Genomic DNA, 17780 nt, shown 5'->3' with positions numbered 1-17780 from the left:
ACCCAAATTTGAAGTCACAGGAGGCAAAAGGCACTAGAACTAATGTTTGAAAGCCACATGTTAGTAGCCAATCTGCTTAATGTTACTGATTTCTTATCTGCTATGGAATAATCCTGTATTCTGTGAATTATTCTTATTGGTTAATAAAGAACTGATGCTGGGCGGTGGTGGCGCACACCTGTAATCTCAGCACTCGGGAGGCAGAGGCAGATGGATCTCTCTGAGTTCGAGGCCAGCCTGGGCTCCAAAGCTGCAGAGAAACCCTGTCTTGAAAAACCAAAAAAAAAAAAAAAAAAGAACTGACTAGCTGGTAGCCAGGCAGAAAGTATAGGTGGGACAACCAAACTAAGGATGCTGGGATGAAAAAGGGTGGAGTTAGAGGAGTTGCCAGCAGACACAGGAAAAGCAAGATGAGCATGCTGTACCAAGAAAAGGCATCAAGCCATATGGCAGAATGTAGATAACAAATATGGGTCAATTTAAGTGTAAGAGTTAGCTAGTAACAAGCCTGAGCTATCAGCTGAGCATTTGTAATTAATATTAAGTTTCTGAGTGATTATTTGGGAGCGGCTGCTGGCACAGGAAAACTACCTACACTTACCTCGTTTCACACTGAGCCAAGAAGCTTCCACATGAATGCATGAAATAGCTCACCCAAGAACATCCGCTGAGAGAAGAGTAACCCCTCAACTTCTACATTCCTAACACCAAAATTGCACTCTGAGTATCACAAGAGTTTATTTAGCAAAAAGTTTCATATGAAAATGTACATGACCCAATTCTACACTCCAAACAGTCCTTAGGTGAAGGATGTGACTCCTCCTCTGCTGACCAGCCATTGTTTAGACTCTTTCCAAGGCTTCTAACATGATGATGCTGTTTCCTCGTATGACCTAGAGAAAGAAGTCAGTTGAAAAGAATAATTCATTTCAAAGACAAATCATAATACTTTCCCACCATGACACATCAGTGAGGCTTTCCTCAAGGCACAAGGACCAAGTTAATTTTTAAATCCAGACATGAATGAGGTATGGTGGCACAGATCCTTTAATCCTAGTAACTCAAGAGGCAGAAGGATCTCTATGAGTTCCAGGTCAGCCAGGGATGCATACCAGTTTTGAAAGGGGAAAGGGGTGCACAGCAAAACACAACTTGAAGCCTCCTAAGTCTATCAGAAGAGACTGTTATCAGAATTGAAAAGTAATGATTATTACTATAAACTTTTGATTTGAAATGATGCAAAACAATCATTTAAATGGAGTCTACCTTTACCCTGCTACTACCCAACCTTAACAAAAATCAGAAAGTCCAAGGGGTTGGGCACTCAGACCAATGAGGTTCTACTTTCACCATGGAAGGTGTGGTGGTTTAAATGACCCCCCTCCCCCCATAGGGAGTGGGCTTTGAGGTCTCAGAAGCTCAAGCCAGGCCCTGTGTCAGTCTCTTCCTGTTGCATATGGATCTAGATGTAGAACTCTCAGTTACCTCTCCAGTACCATGCCTGCCCGCGTGTCACCACACTTCCCATCGTGATCATGGACTAACCCTCTAAACTGTGAGAAAGCCTCAATTAAACGTTTTCCTTTATCAGCGTTTCCGTGATCATGTTGTCTCATCACACCAACAGAAACCCTAACTAAGATGGGAGGTGTAGGAGGATATGACCTCTTTTTCTTGTTTTGTTTTTTTTTTTGAGACAGGGTTTCTCTGTGTAGCTTTGTGCTTTTCCTGGAACTGGCTTTGTAGACCAGGCTGGCCTCGAACTCACAGAGATCTTCCTGCCTCTGCCTCCCGCTGGGATTACAGGCGTATACTACTGCCCGGCAGGATATGTGATCTCTTATCACCACAAGAAAGTCTCACAAACAAATCTGGGCACCACTTAGGAGGATTATGGTACATAAGATATGTCCTACAAGACAAACAGCAATTTAAAATCTGTATTCTATTGAGGAATACAAAAACCTTTCTTTTGTAGCCATAGAACTACTGCTTAATAGATGTAGCAAAGTCTGTGTCTAATATGAAAGCTCAGCTACATATGGTGATTGATTAAGCCTGTAACCCCAGCCCTTTCAGAGCCTGAAGCAAGAGTACCCTGAGTTCCAGGCCATTTAAAGTCAGACCCTGTCTTTTAAAAAAAAAAAAAAAAAAAAAAAGTGTGTGTATGCTTTCCCTCTGCTTCTGGTTTACCTTATTTTCTGTCATGAATGGCTGTCATTATGTTTAACATCCATGCCAAGAATGCAAAGTAGTGCCTTGTGTGTGCTAGGAAAGCATTATAACACTGACCTACATTCCTAGGCCCCAAACCTGATTATTTTATATGAAAATACTTCTTATGTGAAAGTTTTGCCTGCATGTATGTATACACACCATATACATGCCTAGTGCATAAGGCCTGGAGGGCACTGGATCCCCTGGAACTGGAGTTAAGGATTGTTGGGAGCTGCAGCGTGGGTGCTAGGAATCAAACCCAGTCCTCTGCAAGACCAACAAGTGCTTTTAAGTGCTGAGCCAGGGCTGGAGAGATGGCTCAGTATTAATAGCACTAACTCTATCTGTACCTCCAGTTCCAGAGGATCTAACATCCTCTTTTGGACTCCATAGGCACCAGGAATATACATGGTACACAGACATACATGCAGGCAAAACACCCATACATATAAGAATAATTAAACAAAAACAACCAAGCCATTTTTGCCAGCTCCTGAAACCTGTATCTTAACAAGGTATCCTGGGCCATCATATATGTTAGAGAATTTTTACTGTAACCAAAAGCCTGGTTATGTATGTCCATTTCTTTTTTTCAAAAAAATTATTTATTTGAATGCCAAATGCCATTTATTGAAGGAGAGAGGGGGTCTTAAATACAGGCTTACAGCACAATCTTGCATCTAAGCTGTAACGCCCAATATGCAGGATACAGACAAGGAACTTCCCTTAAGCATTTGGAAGGGTGGAACCCAGCAGGGAATTAGCATAGGGAGGATATCAAGGTCAAGGTCAGCAAGCAAGGCAACAGTTACCCAAAACGGGGGGGGGGGCGGGGGGGGGGGGGGGGGGGCCAGGGCCCTTCAGGTCCCCCCCCTTTTACTAAAAAATGAGCTTCTGCCCGGGCAGTGGTGGCGCATGCCTTTAATCCCAGCACTCGGGAGGCAGAGGCAGATGGATCTTTGTGAGTTTGAAGCCAGCTGGGTATACAGAATGAGATCCAGGAAAGGCGCAAAACTACACAGAGACAGAGAAACCCTGTCTCAAAAAAAAAAAAAAAAAAAAAAGCTTCTGACTTAGGTTGTGTGGGACGTCAGCAGGTTACCTTACCCATCATGGAGACACCTGCCCAGGCCACATAGGTGCTTTGTCTTAGGTTGGTGAGTGCCCCCCAGTATGCACATTACTTATAGGGCAAAGCTTTCCAACAGCTAACCGTTTTAAGACCTATGCTGAAAAGGCTCTGCAGAAATGAGATCTTATCTACAGGTACCTGGAATATTACCACAGCTGAATGTGTCCATAAATAAAAGCAAAGAGGAAATGCAAAGTCCCAATCTTTCCTTTTATTTGCCTTTCATTAGACAACTAACTTGGATTTAATCTGAGAAATTGATATAAGGGAAGTGAAGACATATCCCAAAAGACAAAAGAAAAGGACACCCTGACATCCACCTTACTTACCACCATGCCGATGTTATTCTGTTGCCCACTAGTTGCCATTTCCACACACTCATCAATCACAAGATTCATAAAGGGATCAAAGCCTCGGAGTATTCCCTGTACATGTCGGCCACCATTTAACTTCACTGTAAGGAGGGAAAAAAGTTTCAATAAAGCCCTTAACTGTTAACCACCCATCATAGATCAGGTAGGAAAAGAAAGGTTGTTGGGATGTGTGACCCCACTACCCTTCCTATCTGACCAACACTGGGTCTTCTTTTCCTATATTTTATAGCCTTTAAGATCCTATGAAGACATTACCTGTGATGTCTCATGACTATAATCCCAGCAGTTGGCACAATAAAGGACTGATTCAAAAGGAGTTTGAGACCAGACTGGGCCACATAGCAAGACCCCTTATCAATGACTCTTCACCAATAAAACCTCCTTGATGGGTTGGGGATTTAGCTCAGTGGTAGAGCGCTTGCCTAGCAAGCGCAAGGCCCTGGGTTCAATCCTCAGCTCAAAACAAAACAAACAAAAAAACTAAAAAACTTCCCCAACATAAATGAGTATAGTATTACCTTTACACAAAGGAACTGAAATGCCAAATAACAAGATTCAAGGTTAAGAGCTGTTATATAGTGGAGCAGAGAATCAAATGAAGGCTAAAGCGCCTGTATTTTAAAATTTCAATATACTACACTGCATGGGTCAGGTTTCTTCTATTTAAGTCTTTATTTTCTACACATTCACAGGAAACAGCAATTGATAAAGTTTCAAATATTACAATATAGGAAACTCCTAATTCTGTCAATGTCAGGGAGGCACAGATGGAATAACCTAAATTATTAGGTATTACCTGCCAATTAGAAATTAGGCAAAGAAAAGTCAAGCTAGAACTTTGAGAAACCTGATGAATGGAGATGAATTAGATGATTTATATACTTTAAATTTCTATACCATGTCTCCAAAGATTATATATTGCTAAGACAAACAGAAAGAAACTGAATAATTGAAACAGTGGCAAACTTACATGATAACTTCTTGTCCATAAATCTGAAAAAGCAAGAGTAAAAATTATGATTTACTTAAAGAAAAATTCTAAGCATAAACAAGCACAGAATCAGTTACCGTCACACATACACAAAATAAAATAAGCCTTAAAAAGTATTTTGCAGGCCAGGCGGTGATGCCTCATGCCTTTAATCCCAGCACTTGGGAGACAGAGCCAGGCAGATCTCTGAGGTTGAGGCCAGCCTGGTCTACAGAGCAAGATTCAGGACAGGCTCCAAAACTACACAGAGAAACCTTGTCTTGAAAAACAAAACGAAACAAAACAACCCAAAAAAGTATTTTACTCAGGTCAGTGGTGGAGTACATCTTTTAACCCCAGTACTCAGGAGGATCTGAGTTTGAGGCCAGCCTGGTCTACAGAGCAAGTTCCGAGACAACTAGGGCTGGTGAAAAGATTCAGTGGGTAAGGACATTTGTTGCCAAAACTGATTTTGCTTCCTGGAACCCAAATGTTGGAAGCAGAGAACGAATTCCTTAAAATGTCCTTCAACCTCCATATTTGGCACATGCTCTGGTACACGTACAAACCAATGCAAAAAGTAACTCTTGGGCTGGAGAGATGGCTCAGAGGTTAAGAGCGCTGCTTGCTCTTCCAAAGGTCCTGAGTTCAATTCCCAGCAACCACATGGTGGCTCACAACCATCTGTAATGAGATCTGGTGCCCTCTTCTGGCCTGCAGGGATATGTGCAGATAGAACACTGTATACATTTAAAAAAAAAAAAAAAAAAAAAAAAAAAAAAAAAAAAAAAAGATTTATTTATTTATTAAGTAACTCTTTAAAATTTGTACAATAGAAACACAGCATTTAAAATAGTAAAAATCTGGTATTGTTTTTGTGTGTGTACGAGTGTACAGTACCAGAGTAGTTGTCATTAGCAGCCAGAAGAGCATTAGATATCCTAAAACTCGTCCTGGGCAGTTGTGACTTGCCCCAGGTAGATGCTGAGAACTGAACCCAGGTTGCTCTTAATTGCTGAGTTAAGAGCCTCCAAATCCCACACTGTTGTCACTGGCTAGTATATTTAAACTATTTTAATAGGCAACATAGTGAGTATTTATACTAAGTACAAAGACTTTGTTACATTTTGGTTATTCCTAAAATAACAAAACTGTATGTCATTCAGCAAATATAGCTAACGTTGGCCTGAAATTCTGTAGCCCAAGCTGACCTCAATTTTGCAATGCAATCTTCCTGTTTCAGGTGTGTGTGTGTGTGTGTGTGTGTGTGTGTGTGTGTGTGTATGTGTGTTATAGGGATGTGCCAACAGGCCTGGCAATAAATAGTGTTTTATTTAACATTAAACATTAAGTTTAAGTGTTCAGGATACAGCTCAACAAGTATTAGTGAAATAAGTGTATACATTAAAACTTTAATTTGGATTAAATATGAAAATCTAATTCCATAAAGACATATAAGATCATTTAAGACAAGCAGTCAAGTCACTTAAAACTTACTGTGTATTTGTGTCTGTGTGAATGTATGCTGTGCATAAGTGGGTACTCAAAGAGGGTGTTAGATCCCCCTGAAAAAGCAGGAAGCACTCAGAGCCACTGAGCCAGTTCCCAAATCAGCTTTTTTGGGAGACAGAATTTCTGTCTTTATAGCCCTGGCTGTCCTTGAACTCACTCTGTAGATCATGCTAGCTGTGAACTCAAAAGATCTGCCTGCTTCTGCATCTGGGATTAAAGGAGTGTGCTACCATAGCCCTGCTAGCTAAAATTTCTTTAAAGCTTACTTTGTGTTCATCATGGTGCCAACATAGAAGTCACAGCACAACCTCAAGGAGTTAGCTCTCTCCCTCAACTGCTGTCTTCCAGGAACAGGCTGGACCATTTCCTTCCCTTTCTCCCTGTACTGATGATCGACTCTAGAGCCCCAACCATTCTAGGCCAATGCTCTTCCACTGACCTATACCTCCATCTCTCTTTTATCTTTCCGTTGGGACAGTCTTACTTAATGACCCAGGCTGGCTTTGAACTTTCAGTTCTTTGCCTCAACTTCTCAGTAACAGATATTTCAGGCTTGTGCTACCAGACCCGATTTCATCAAGTTTTAATGTATAGAACATCACAGAAGAATTCAAATATAAACTTAAGCCACAGAGTCTGATGGAAGTGGGAAATAGATATATCTACAAATAACATTTATAAAACTCTAACCACCACCCCTCCCCCCCTGTAGCCTTGGCTGTCCTGGAACTAGCTCTATAGACCAAGCTTGCCTTATACTCAAGAGTTCTGCCTGCCTCTGCCTCCCTGAGTGCTTGGATTAAAGGTGTGTACTACCATTGCCTGGCTTAAAATACTAAATTTTAATAGGAGTTATTTCAAAGCAACAAACACAGGAACATGCTTAATTCTTACAAGTCATGTATATTATTACCACATCATACAGACGGAGCACCAAGGCTCTGTGTGGTGGTAATGAGAACGGCCTCTAAAGGGTCACATATTTGTGTGCTTAGTCCCCAGCCGATGAATGTTTGGGAGGAATTAGGAGGTATATTCTTGTTGGAGGAGTTGTCCCTGGGGTTTTGAGGTTTCAAAAACCAATGCCAGTCTGGGCGCTGGTGGTGGGTTCCAGGACAGCCAGGGCTACACAGAGAAACCTTGTTTCCAAACATCAAAAGCAAACAAAAAAAAAAAACCAGGCCCAGTGTCTCTCTGCTTTGCTTGCTTCTCATCATAACCATGGGCTAACACTCTAAAATTGTAAGTGAGCCCCCAATTAAATGCTTTCCTTTATAAGAGTTGGTCAGGGCGTCTCTTCCCAGCAATAGGACAGTAAATAAGACATCAAGGTTTAGAACATTGTTCTCAGTCATATACCAAGTAAGAATATGGCTGCTGGACTGCAGATGGAGGGGCTTCTGGACTAGGAAATCTGGATTTGACTTTGCAGCAATAAAGTGTTACAGCAGAGTCAACCAGTGGCAAGATTTACTGTGGCAACAAATTCTAAGAGGTGCGAAGGATGGCCCTGTTGTAAAGAGGGTGCTCTTCCAGAGGTCCTGAGTTCAATTCTCAGCAACTACATGGTGGCTCACAACCATCTGTAATGAGATCTGGTGCCCTCCCCTGGCATGCCAGGCAGAACAACTGTATACATAATAAATAAAATCTAAAAGAGGTGGGGAGAAGAATGCACTTAGGCTAGGGAGCTCAACTTTGAAATTACTGAGATATCTGGCTAGATGTGATTAAGAACCACTGAGTTATACTAAACTAGGCATGAAAGCTGTAAAAGGATTTATGAGAAATAAAGGAGGCAGATCTAACAGTATTTCAAAATTCATTAAATCTAGGGATGACAAAGGTATCAACTTCAGGGAACAGGGGATAAAGTTCAGTGGCAGAGTAACATGCACAAGGCCCTGCCTCAACCACAACACCACAAACAAGCCAATAAACAAGTCAAACAAGACTAATACAGACACAATCACTAGTTCCAGTCTTTGAAAGGCCCAAGTAGTGTTTGTTAAGAGTCAAAGGGCATTTAAGATTACAAGGAGAGAACAGTCCTTTTGTTTAAAACCAATAACCATTTTTTTTTTTTTTTTTTGCCGATTTCCGATGAATCCAGACAATGAAAGACTTCATTCACTAGCTCTTTAATACAATCAACAGTGCACTCTGTGCAGTCTAGCGGCTATGTGCAGATCTCAGCATTACAAATGGGACAGGCTCTGACCAGTCAATGTCTGAGGAGACCAAAGCTTTAAACTAGGTCTTGTTTTACGGGGTGCAGGAAAAAACCCTGCAAAAACTAGTCTCCGGATTAGAAAATGGCTGTTCCTCCACGGACTAATTACCAAGGCCAGATACTACTACACATTCAAATTTAACCTGCATGCAAGAAGGTAAGCAGGTGTACGTCTTGCAACAGAAATCTAATCTTTGGGGCTGAAGAAATGGCTCAGCACTTTTCGCTTTTCCAGAGAACCCGAGTTTGGCTCTTAGTACCCACGCCAGGAGGTTCACAACCTCCTACAACTACTGCTCCACCGGATCCGACGCCCTCTCTGGCCTCCGCAGGCACTGCATCCACGTGCACAAACATAACACACACAATTAAATATTTCTGTGAGCATTAAAAAAAAAAAAAGGATTTATTCTCGATGAATGCAATAGAATGCGCACATTTATTTAAACAGAACACACTGCCTCACTATAGACTTAAAATTTTTTTGCCGGGCGGTGGTGGCGCATGTCTGTAATCCCAGCACTCGGGAGGCAGAGGCAGGTGGATCTCTGAGTTCCAGGACAGCCTGGTCTACAAAGCGAGTTCCAGGACAGCCTCCAAAGCTACAGAGAAGCTCTGTCTCGAACACCCCCCCCCCCCCGATTTTTTTTAAAAGGGGACAAGAAAGAGGAACGGTATTTCACATAAATACATTCTCTTTTTGTTTGTGACAGGGTCTCACTTTTTAGCCTAGACTGGCCTGGAACTCGAGGTAATCCTCCTGTCTTAACCTCCCGAGTACTGGCTCCTTAGACGAGCGCCACCACGCACAGCTGCAAATGATTTTTTTTTTTTTTAAATACGAGACAGGGTTTTTCTGTGTAACCCTAGCTCTCTTGGAACTCGCTTTGTAGATCAGGCTGGTCTCTGCCTCCCGAGTGCTGGGATTAAAGGCGAAAGCCACCACGCCTGGCTTTCCAAATGCACTTAAAAAACATTTTCATTTTACGTGTAGTGGTGTTTTGCCTGCATGTATATCTGTGTGATGGTGTCAGACCTTGGAGTTGTGACAGTTGTGAGATGCCACGTGGGTGCTGAGACTTGAACAAGAGTCCTCAGGAAGAACAGCCAGCGTTCTTAAGCGCCGAGCCATCATCCATCTCTCAAGCTCCTCACATGCACTTTTTAAAGTTGTGAGTTTCCGGTCCCTCACAGACAAGCCCGCGCCTCGGTGTTGACCGCAGCCTTGGTCCCGACCCTAACCAGCCCTCTGGCCGCCCATTCAGAGTTCAGCTTTGGGAAAGCGGAGGAACCTCCGCTGCGGTAACCATGCCGACCGGACCTCAGGGCCACTTCCGGCTCCCGCGAGCACCGGGACCTGCGGCCGCAGCCGAGGAAAGGCGAGAGGAGGGTTGGCGCGTCCCGGGGGCCTCGGTCGGGCCGGCTTTACTCACTTCTTCAGCTCGGGAGGGTGGGCCTTGCTCATGGCGACTTTTCAGCGGGCTCGGAACGATGGAAAAGAACGGGCGGGCTCACAAACGCACGCGCAGCAGCCGGGCGCCGATGTCTGACGTCACTACCGCGCGAGGCAGGCATCACTTTCATCTCGCGATACTGAGAAGGACGCTTGCACCAACGCCACGCTTCCCGTTGCGTCGCCAGTGACTGGCTAGGATTGAGAGGCGGGGCCTGGGCTAAGCGTCCTTTGTGTGAAATGGGGACGGCAGCTTTCGCGCTTCTTTGCCTTTCTCGTTTTTTCTTAATTGTCCCCTTTCCTCTTTCCCCATGCCCTCCCCGTTTTTGATGTAATTCAGTCGAGCCTCGAGCTCACCGTGTAGTGGAAGCTGGCTTAAAACCCATCTTCCTGCCTCTGCCTCCTGCGCTAGGATTACAGGCTGCCGCACCACGCTGTCCTTGATTTCCTAAGCGTACATCCAAATTAATCAATGGCTCCTCTGCACCAGAGCGGGAAGGGGCCGAGGCTGATTCTGGGATGTGAATCTGGAGTCTGGAGCCTTCTTGACCCACAGTCCTGCAGTTCTGCTTCCAGAACCCCACTTAGCACATCACGGCCCCTGTACATAAGACGTGAGGTGTACAAGAAAGCCCTGAGGTCTTGAGCCTGCCTCTGCCTCCTGGGTGCTGGGAGTAAAGGTGTGCACCTTCCTAGGGGTGGCCCCCAGTGACTTGGGCTTTCTCACTTCAGTCATCAAGGAAACGTCCCCACGGACATGCTGTCTACAGTTCTGTCAGTTGAAGGAAGTCCAACTGAGGTTCATACCATGTGACTAGTTTGTGTCGTTGACAAAATACCAACCAGCACAAGGAGTCTTAACTGTATGTATACTCTTCCCACCACTTGCCGTTAGGGGTCTCACAGTATGTAGCCCAGGCCGTCCTCTCAACCTTTAAGTACTGAGTTTACTGGTATGCACCCCTAGTCCTCTTATTTTCTGGAGGGGCTTTCGAGACAGGTCTGTGTAGCCTGGCTATCCTCAAACTCAAGAGATCCACCTGCCTCTGCCTCCCATGTGCTGGGATTAAAGGTGTGCACCACCACTGCTTGGCTCTGGGGATCTTTTTTACATTAACAGACTAAGCCATGATGCTCTGACTTTCCTTTAGTGCTTTCCATCTACTACTATGCACTCTCAGGATGTCTTAAGATTCAGAGGCATACTGATATATCACTACCCACTAGGAAAAAGTTGGAGTCCATGAAACTTTATTTAAAAACAAAACCACTTGGAAAATAGATCACAGGCTTGACAGCAAACTGACAAGAATTATCAGTTTCAAGTAATTAATTGATATAAATACAACATAGTGCTTATCCAAAAGAGAAGGTGCCATGGTGGGGCAGCAACACCGCACTGCAAAGCCCCAGGCAAAAATGGCGTTTGTTAGGTGTGCCCGTGGAGCTCTACAGTGGTCCCAGCTTCCCTTGGCCCAAGCTGCTTACTTTTAGGCTTCCTTGTCGTAGAGAATTACCTCTAAAAGGCTCTGTGAGTTCAAGGGGCCGAGGGAGTAATACTGGGTTTGGACTTTTATTCTGTAAATTTAGGTTTTCCCAAACCTAGTACTTCTCAACAGTTCCTATTGACTGTTTATTCTCAGCTACTGGTATGTGACTGACAATCCAACTCCCGTGCTCTTCATGGGGGTGTGTCACTTTGCCATGAAGTCAGAGAAGGAAGCTGTTTCCCATGCACAGGATGATACTGCCCTGCTTCTTCAGGGGCTTCCAGAACGACAGACTTTGAAGAAACGGACTTCCCATCTCGATGGCCAAAACTTACAAGGGACCTTTAGAAACTATTCAAACCCCTCCCTCCTGCACCTTAAACCCAATTTGTGCACTTGTATGTAAGACAACAGAAAAGATCTAGGAGGAAACCTTTTCCTCCCTCTAAATGACTGGCCCAGAGTGTTGTTTCGGAGCACGTGCAAGGTGTGTGTGGTGAACAGGAGCTTGGCAAAGAGACACACTTCTCAAACGTTACCAGCAGGTTGGAGAAAGCTGCCAGCTCAGATGTCTATGTAGTGGGAACCTAAGCCCTGGTATAAGGGCAATCTCTACTGCCAGAACAAGCACTGGCACACGACAGTTTACATCTAGAATTCTCCCCTGTGCTGGCTGTGATCCAAATGTTAGCACCAGCTTCTTCCCACTTCACCTTCTAAGATCCAGATGCAAAGGAGCTGGTGTGCAGAGGTGAGTGGCATTTGCCTGGAACTTGCTGAGTCCTGAATTTCCCTCATTCATAAACATTGCTTATATAAACACTGCTAAACTTCCGTTCTTCCTTGTAAATGGCGTGCCCTCAGCCCCACGCTCACTGGTAAACAGTTTTATTTCCCGATGGATGACAGAGACTCCTTCATCTTTTTGGTCATTGTTGGGATGAGGTGCATGTGGTCATCCACACACTTGGCCACACAGCTGTCCAGCTGTCGCTTCACCTGCAGCTCCTTATTTCCTGCGTCTATCGAGTCTTTGGCTTTGTCGTTGCAATGCATGGTGCACCGGGCCAGGCGGTCCTGTGGTGAGGAGGAAGAGAGAGAAGGCTGAGGAGCTGGCTTCTATTGTCTGAGTGTTGGGCCCATGCTAGGCTCTGGGCTACAGGCTTCATACTGATTGCCTCTCTGCCCGTTACTAAGTGCAATATTTTCTTAGCTAAAACAAAGTACCACTGGGAAGGCGCAGAGTAAGCACTGTTAGAAAGCAAAGGAATGAAAAAATGAATTTTATTCAAGATGGTGGCAGCAAACAAACGACTATTGTTAGATTTTTTCTTTTCTTCCATTTTTCATGTGCGGTGGTGTGTGTTTTTGGATGTGTGTATTTGTGGAGGTGGAGGCCCAAGGTCCACGTTGGGAACCATCCTCCATTGCTCTTCCATAGTCACTGAAGCAGGGGCTCTCAATCAAACTCAGAGCTCACTGATATGTCTAGTCTTGCTTGCGAGCTTGCTCTAGAGAGTCTCTGTTTCTGTCTTCTGAGGCTGGAACTACAGGTGGGCTGCCATGCCAGAGACAATGGTTTCTAGTGAGCTGAACTCCGAGCATGTGTCGCATGACAAGTGCTTTAACCCCTCGATCATCTCCCTAGAACACGTTTTAATTCCTTAATGCCTGTCTTTGCTACAGAAAAACAATCCAAACATTTGTCAAGCATCTACCGTGTGCCAGGCTTTCTTCTAACATGAAGTACAGAGAGGATCAAAGCATAAGTGTTCCTGCTCACATGGGATTTACAGTAGACATGTGAAGAAGAGACCTGGACATGTGAATCAGGAGTTCAGGAGTAAGGTGAGCTCTGAATGCAAGCACGGTCAGGGGTATTTGACATTCTGGCTTCTCTTGGCCATTCTGCTATCTACAAACTTTATGCTCAAGAAATGTAAAACTACCGGACGTAGTGGTACATGCTCCTAATCCCAGTACTTGAGAGGCATAGGCAAGGAAGGATCTCTTTGAGTTCAAGGCCAGCCTAGTCTACGAAGCAAATTCCAAGACAGCTAGGGCTGAAATCCCATCTCAAAAACAAACAAACAAACAAAGCCGGGCAGTGGTGGCACACGCCTTTAATCCCAGCACTTGGGAGGCAGAGGCAGGCAGATCTCTGTGAGTTTGAGGCCAGCCTGGTCTCCAAAGCGAGTTTCAGGAAACACGGTGCAAAGCTACACAGAGAAAACACTGTCTCGAAAAACCAAAAAGGGTTGAGGATTTAGCTCAGTGGTAGAGCGCTTCAAGCGCAAGGCCCTGGGTTCAGTCCTCAGCTCTGGAAAAAAAAGATACATATAAATGTCTCAAAATAGTATAAAAAGGTTTTTAATTTTATGTTGGGCTGCGTATGGCCCAGAAGCCACTGCTTGGGCACCCCTGCCATAGGATATTAAGTTATGAGAAAAGAAACCGGGCAGAGGCTGGAAAAGGAAAAAGCCAGCAAAGGCGGCAGAGATAAATGGCCTAGAGGGTGGAAAACCAAGAGTGAAGTGTTCTGTGGCCAGATGGTCAGGGCAGAGGGCTGAGCACTGCCTGCTGGACCTAGTCCCATGGGTACCCTCCTCATCACCACCATGAACAGCTCCAAAAGTAAAAGTTAGCCTGGAGTGATTGTGAAGGGAAGGAGAAACTTCTATAGCAACCCAAGAACCAACTTTTTAAAGATCTCATCTAGAAACTTCTCCAAATGAAAAGGTGCAATGCTCTGCCGTTACTACTTCACAATGGCTGGGCCTTTGAAGAGTTTTGTACATCAGAGTGTGAGAGTGTATCCCACGTTAGGTGGAACAAGAGTGCTTGCTTCCAAATCCGACAAAACACACTTAGAGGGAGGGAGAAAAATGAAGGTATTTTCAGGAAAAGGAGATTTTAGAGTCACTGTAGGGCTGGTGTCACAGGCTTGTAATCCCAGCACTTGGGAGGCAGACACTAGGACTGCTCTGATTTTCAGGCCAGTCTGGGCCACAGAGCTGAGACCCTGTCGCAAAAACCTCAATACTAATGCTTTTTATGACTGAGTTGTTTGCACCATGGAAGTCTCTCTCCAGGTGTCCAATAGGTGACATTTTGGGAAGGGTTTAAGACCACAAACACTGTGAAGGACTGACTCTAGTCTGCACCTTTTAAACTGTGTGTGTGTAACTGGCACGTGTGCTGGGTAAGCCTATAATATCAGAGGACAACTTGTGGAGTTGCTTCTCTCCTTCCACACCCCCCCACTCCTCTGTGTAGTTTTGGAGCCTGTCCTGGATCTTGCTTTGTAGACCAGGCTGGCCTTGAACTCAGATAGCTGCCTGGCTCTGCCTCCTGAGTGCTGTGATTAAAGATGTGCGCCACCATGCTACTCTCCTTCCATCTTTATTTGGATTCTGGGGATCAAACTGGAGTTGCCAGGCTTGTGTAGCAAGTACTGAGCTATCCACTAATCTGCATCTTTTGCAGACCTTAGCCCACTTCTCAGGAAATGTCATTATTTTCAAAATGAATCAGAGAGGAAGACCTCATGAGATCCTCCTCTTAGCTGAGGGGCTACTAGCAGTCCTGTGTTATGTTGTGTCCCCCCCCCCCCCCCAGGGTTTCTTTGTGTAGCACTGGCTGTCCTGGAACTTGCTCTGTAGACCAGGCTGGCCTTGAACTCAGGGATCCTCTTGCCCCTGCCTCCTGAGTGCTGGGATTAAAGGGGTTCGCCAACACTGCCTGGTTGATAGTTTAAAATATTTATGTTTGTGTTCCTGAATATATGTATGTGCACCATGTGTGTGCAGGAGCCCGCAGAGGTCAGAAGAGTTGTCATATCCCATGGAATTGGAGCTGCAGATGGTTGTGAGCTGCCATGTGAGTGCTGGGAACCCAACCTGGGTCTTCTTTAAGACCCGTAAGTGCTCTTCCTCACCGCATCTCTCCAGCCTTGAGCTAATGGCAGTTCAAGGTTGCTGCAGGAAGAAGAGTCCTTTGCCTTTAGTGATGCCAGCACTGTAAAACTGCCCTTGCTTGTGCAATCTACCTTCATTAAATCCAGAGTGAACAGTGAAAAAAAGGAGGAGGAAGACTTGTAAAAAGGGGTCCAGGAGAGGAAGGGTAAAAATGTTCTCTAAATATATTACAGGTATAGAATAGTCAAAGAGTTGAATAAAATAATTCAGATTATGGTTTACTTTTTTTTTTGAGATTTTACCTTTTATGTGTATGAGTGTTTGCCTAAATGTCTGTGCACCACACGTGTACAGTGACCACAGAGGGCCGAAGAGGGCTTCAGATCCCCCGTGACAGGAGTTATAGATGATTGCCAGCCACCATGTGGGTGCTGGCACCTCTGGAAAGCAGCCAGTGCTCTTAACTGCTGAGCCGTCTCTACAGCTCCAAGTTCAAAGACATTTTAAGGCGTTTTATACGACACAGCATAGGCTGTATTTGGCACTCAGCACATCAAATGACAACCCAAATGGCATAGACACTTGGCTATAAACTCCCTTGGTAACTTTCTATTACTATGGGTAAATTACATCTCCTCTCTATGGGAAAATATGGAACAACTTAAAAGCACTCAACTCCTAGGGCTTTTTCCAAAATTTCAAACCCCAAGAATACCAGTTAGCCAACAGACTGCCACCGGTCTTAACAGAACTAAGGCCCTAAAGCAGAATAAATGCTTCTCATCTCCTGCCAAAGAGCTGTTCAAGGACTTGAGAACTCTGAAGCATTCCTCACCTGGAACCTTTCCAGCTCACTGGTCACCAAGGCCTGAGCTTGAGCCAAAGGCGCATGGCAGCGCTCGATGCATTGGTGCACCTGCTGCATTGATGCCTGGTTGTCCTCACAGCAGTTGGCGCTACACCGGAACATGAGGCCCTGGGGAGTGAGAGCAGAGCCTGGTTAGAAAGGAAAGACTCCCAGGACAGCCCTCAAGGACTACAAGGGCTCAGAGGCTATGCTTCTACCTGTATGGTGCTCACCATCCTTTGCTTCACTTACCCTGAGAATGTATCATCAGGACTTCCTAAGACTGGGACGATTACCCCGCCTAGCATTTGTGGGACGCTGGGGATATGCGTACTTGGGAGAGCGCTTGGCTAGTTCTAATTCAGCCCCGTGTTCCATGCCGCACGAACACCAGGGTGGTGGCTCATGCCAGGAATCCCAGCACTCGGAAGGTGGAGGAAGGGAGATAGAGTTGGAAGCTAGCCCGGGTTAAACGAAAGCCTGTCTGTTGCTACTAGTTCACTGGTACATAACGCACCCAAGACTGGGCGGAAAAAAAAAAAAACCACGTTCTGAAACCCAGGTATCCGCAGCGGAGTTCAGAGGTCGGCCTGGTTAGTCAACGCCCACCAGGGACAACGCACACAGTCGACTGTGGGGTCGTAAGGTCGTGAAGGCAGCAAGGGAGGCGGGGCCGCGCCCACGGGGTTCAGGGATCGTGGCATCTGGACCAGCACTGGACAGCCCGAAGAGACTTCGGCCTGGTGGTTCTCCTGAGCGGGCCCCTTCAGCCTCGCGCCGGATCACCTCACGGGCGGCCGAACACGCGTAGCCGAGGCCAGGCAGGAGCAAACGGCCCCGCGCAAGGCCCCGGGCTCGAACGCCACCCCCGCCCGAGCTTTCCGATCCCACCCCAGTGCGGGGCCGCGCCGCTACCTGCATCTTCCGGATGTTCTCTCTCTCGACACTTTTCACCATGGCGTCCACAGCCTCCTGCACTCGAAGTTGCTGCACCTCCGCCATGGCGACCCTGAGCTGCGCCGCGCCGGCGCCCGCGTGCACTCGCTGCGCCCCGCCCCCTGCGCCCGTGCCGGGTCCTCTAGCCCCGCCCTCGCGCCCCGCCCCTCCCGCCCTCGCGCCCCGCCCCTCCCTCCCTCGCGCCCCGCCCTCCCTCGCGCCCCGCCCCGCCCTCGCGCCCCGCCCCGCCCTCGCGCCCCGCCCCGCCCTCGCGCCCCGCCCCTCCCGCCCTCGCGCCCCGCCCGCCGGGTCACCGGATAGTCTACCCGGGTACCTTGCCCCACCCGCTGGCCATCGCGCACCTTGCGCTCAGCACGCACTCCCTTCCCGGACCCTCGTCGCCCCCTGGCGTCCAGATGGAGCAACTACAGACAGGAGACGGTGCGCTTGCCGCAGCTTCTTCAGTAGAGCCAAGATTTTTGGTGTCCAGGGAGCTCCTGGAGGGTCTGCCTTTTTTCCTTCCTCCCTTCCTCTCCCTCCCTCTGTCCCTTCCGAGTAAAAACAAAAACAAAAACGCACCAACAATTAATGTAATTATCAGCTCTTGGGTGTACCGTTTGATCAATTATTATTTTGTCTTGGTTTCTTTTTGTTGCGGAGTAGAATTTCAGTGGATGTATATACCACGATTTGTTTACT

General features: G+C 46.2%; 2 protein-coding genes across 2 annotated transcripts; both read right to left on the bottom strand.

Moving 5' to 3' along the window:
- Positions 1–719: 719 nt before the first annotated feature.
- Positions 720–9997, bottom strand: Snrpg (small nuclear ribonucleoprotein polypeptide G). Its single transcript, XM_036181801.1, has 4 exons — positions 9872–9997; positions 4694–4716; positions 3679–3803; positions 720–893 (listed from the first exon to the last, which is right to left on the bottom strand). Exons 1-4 carry the CDS (start codon positions 9901–9903, stop codon positions 843–845), a joined length of 231 nt encoding a protein of 76 aa, XP_036037694.1. The 5' UTR covers positions 9904–9997; the 3' UTR covers positions 720–842.
- A 1136-nt stretch (positions 9998–11133) lies between these two features.
- Positions 11134–17206, bottom strand: Fam136a (family with sequence similarity 136 member A). Its single transcript, XM_036181657.1, has 3 exons — positions 17061–17206; positions 16134–16274; positions 11134–12458 (listed from the first exon to the last, which is right to left on the bottom strand). Exons 1-3 carry the CDS (start codon positions 17145–17147, stop codon positions 12270–12272), a joined length of 417 nt encoding a protein of 138 aa, XP_036037550.1. The 5' UTR covers positions 17148–17206; the 3' UTR covers positions 11134–12269.
- Between the last annotated feature and the right edge of the window lie 574 nt (positions 17207–17780).

Source organism: Onychomys torridus, chromosome 3, assembly GCF_903995425.1.
Source record: "Onychomys torridus chromosome 3, mOncTor1.1, whole genome shotgun sequence".
Classification (NCBI taxonomy): domain Eukaryota; kingdom Metazoa; phylum Chordata; class Mammalia; order Rodentia; family Cricetidae; genus Onychomys; species Onychomys torridus.
The sequence above is the reverse complement of the archived record's forward strand: the minus strand, read 5'-3'. Positions and strand labels throughout refer to the sequence as shown.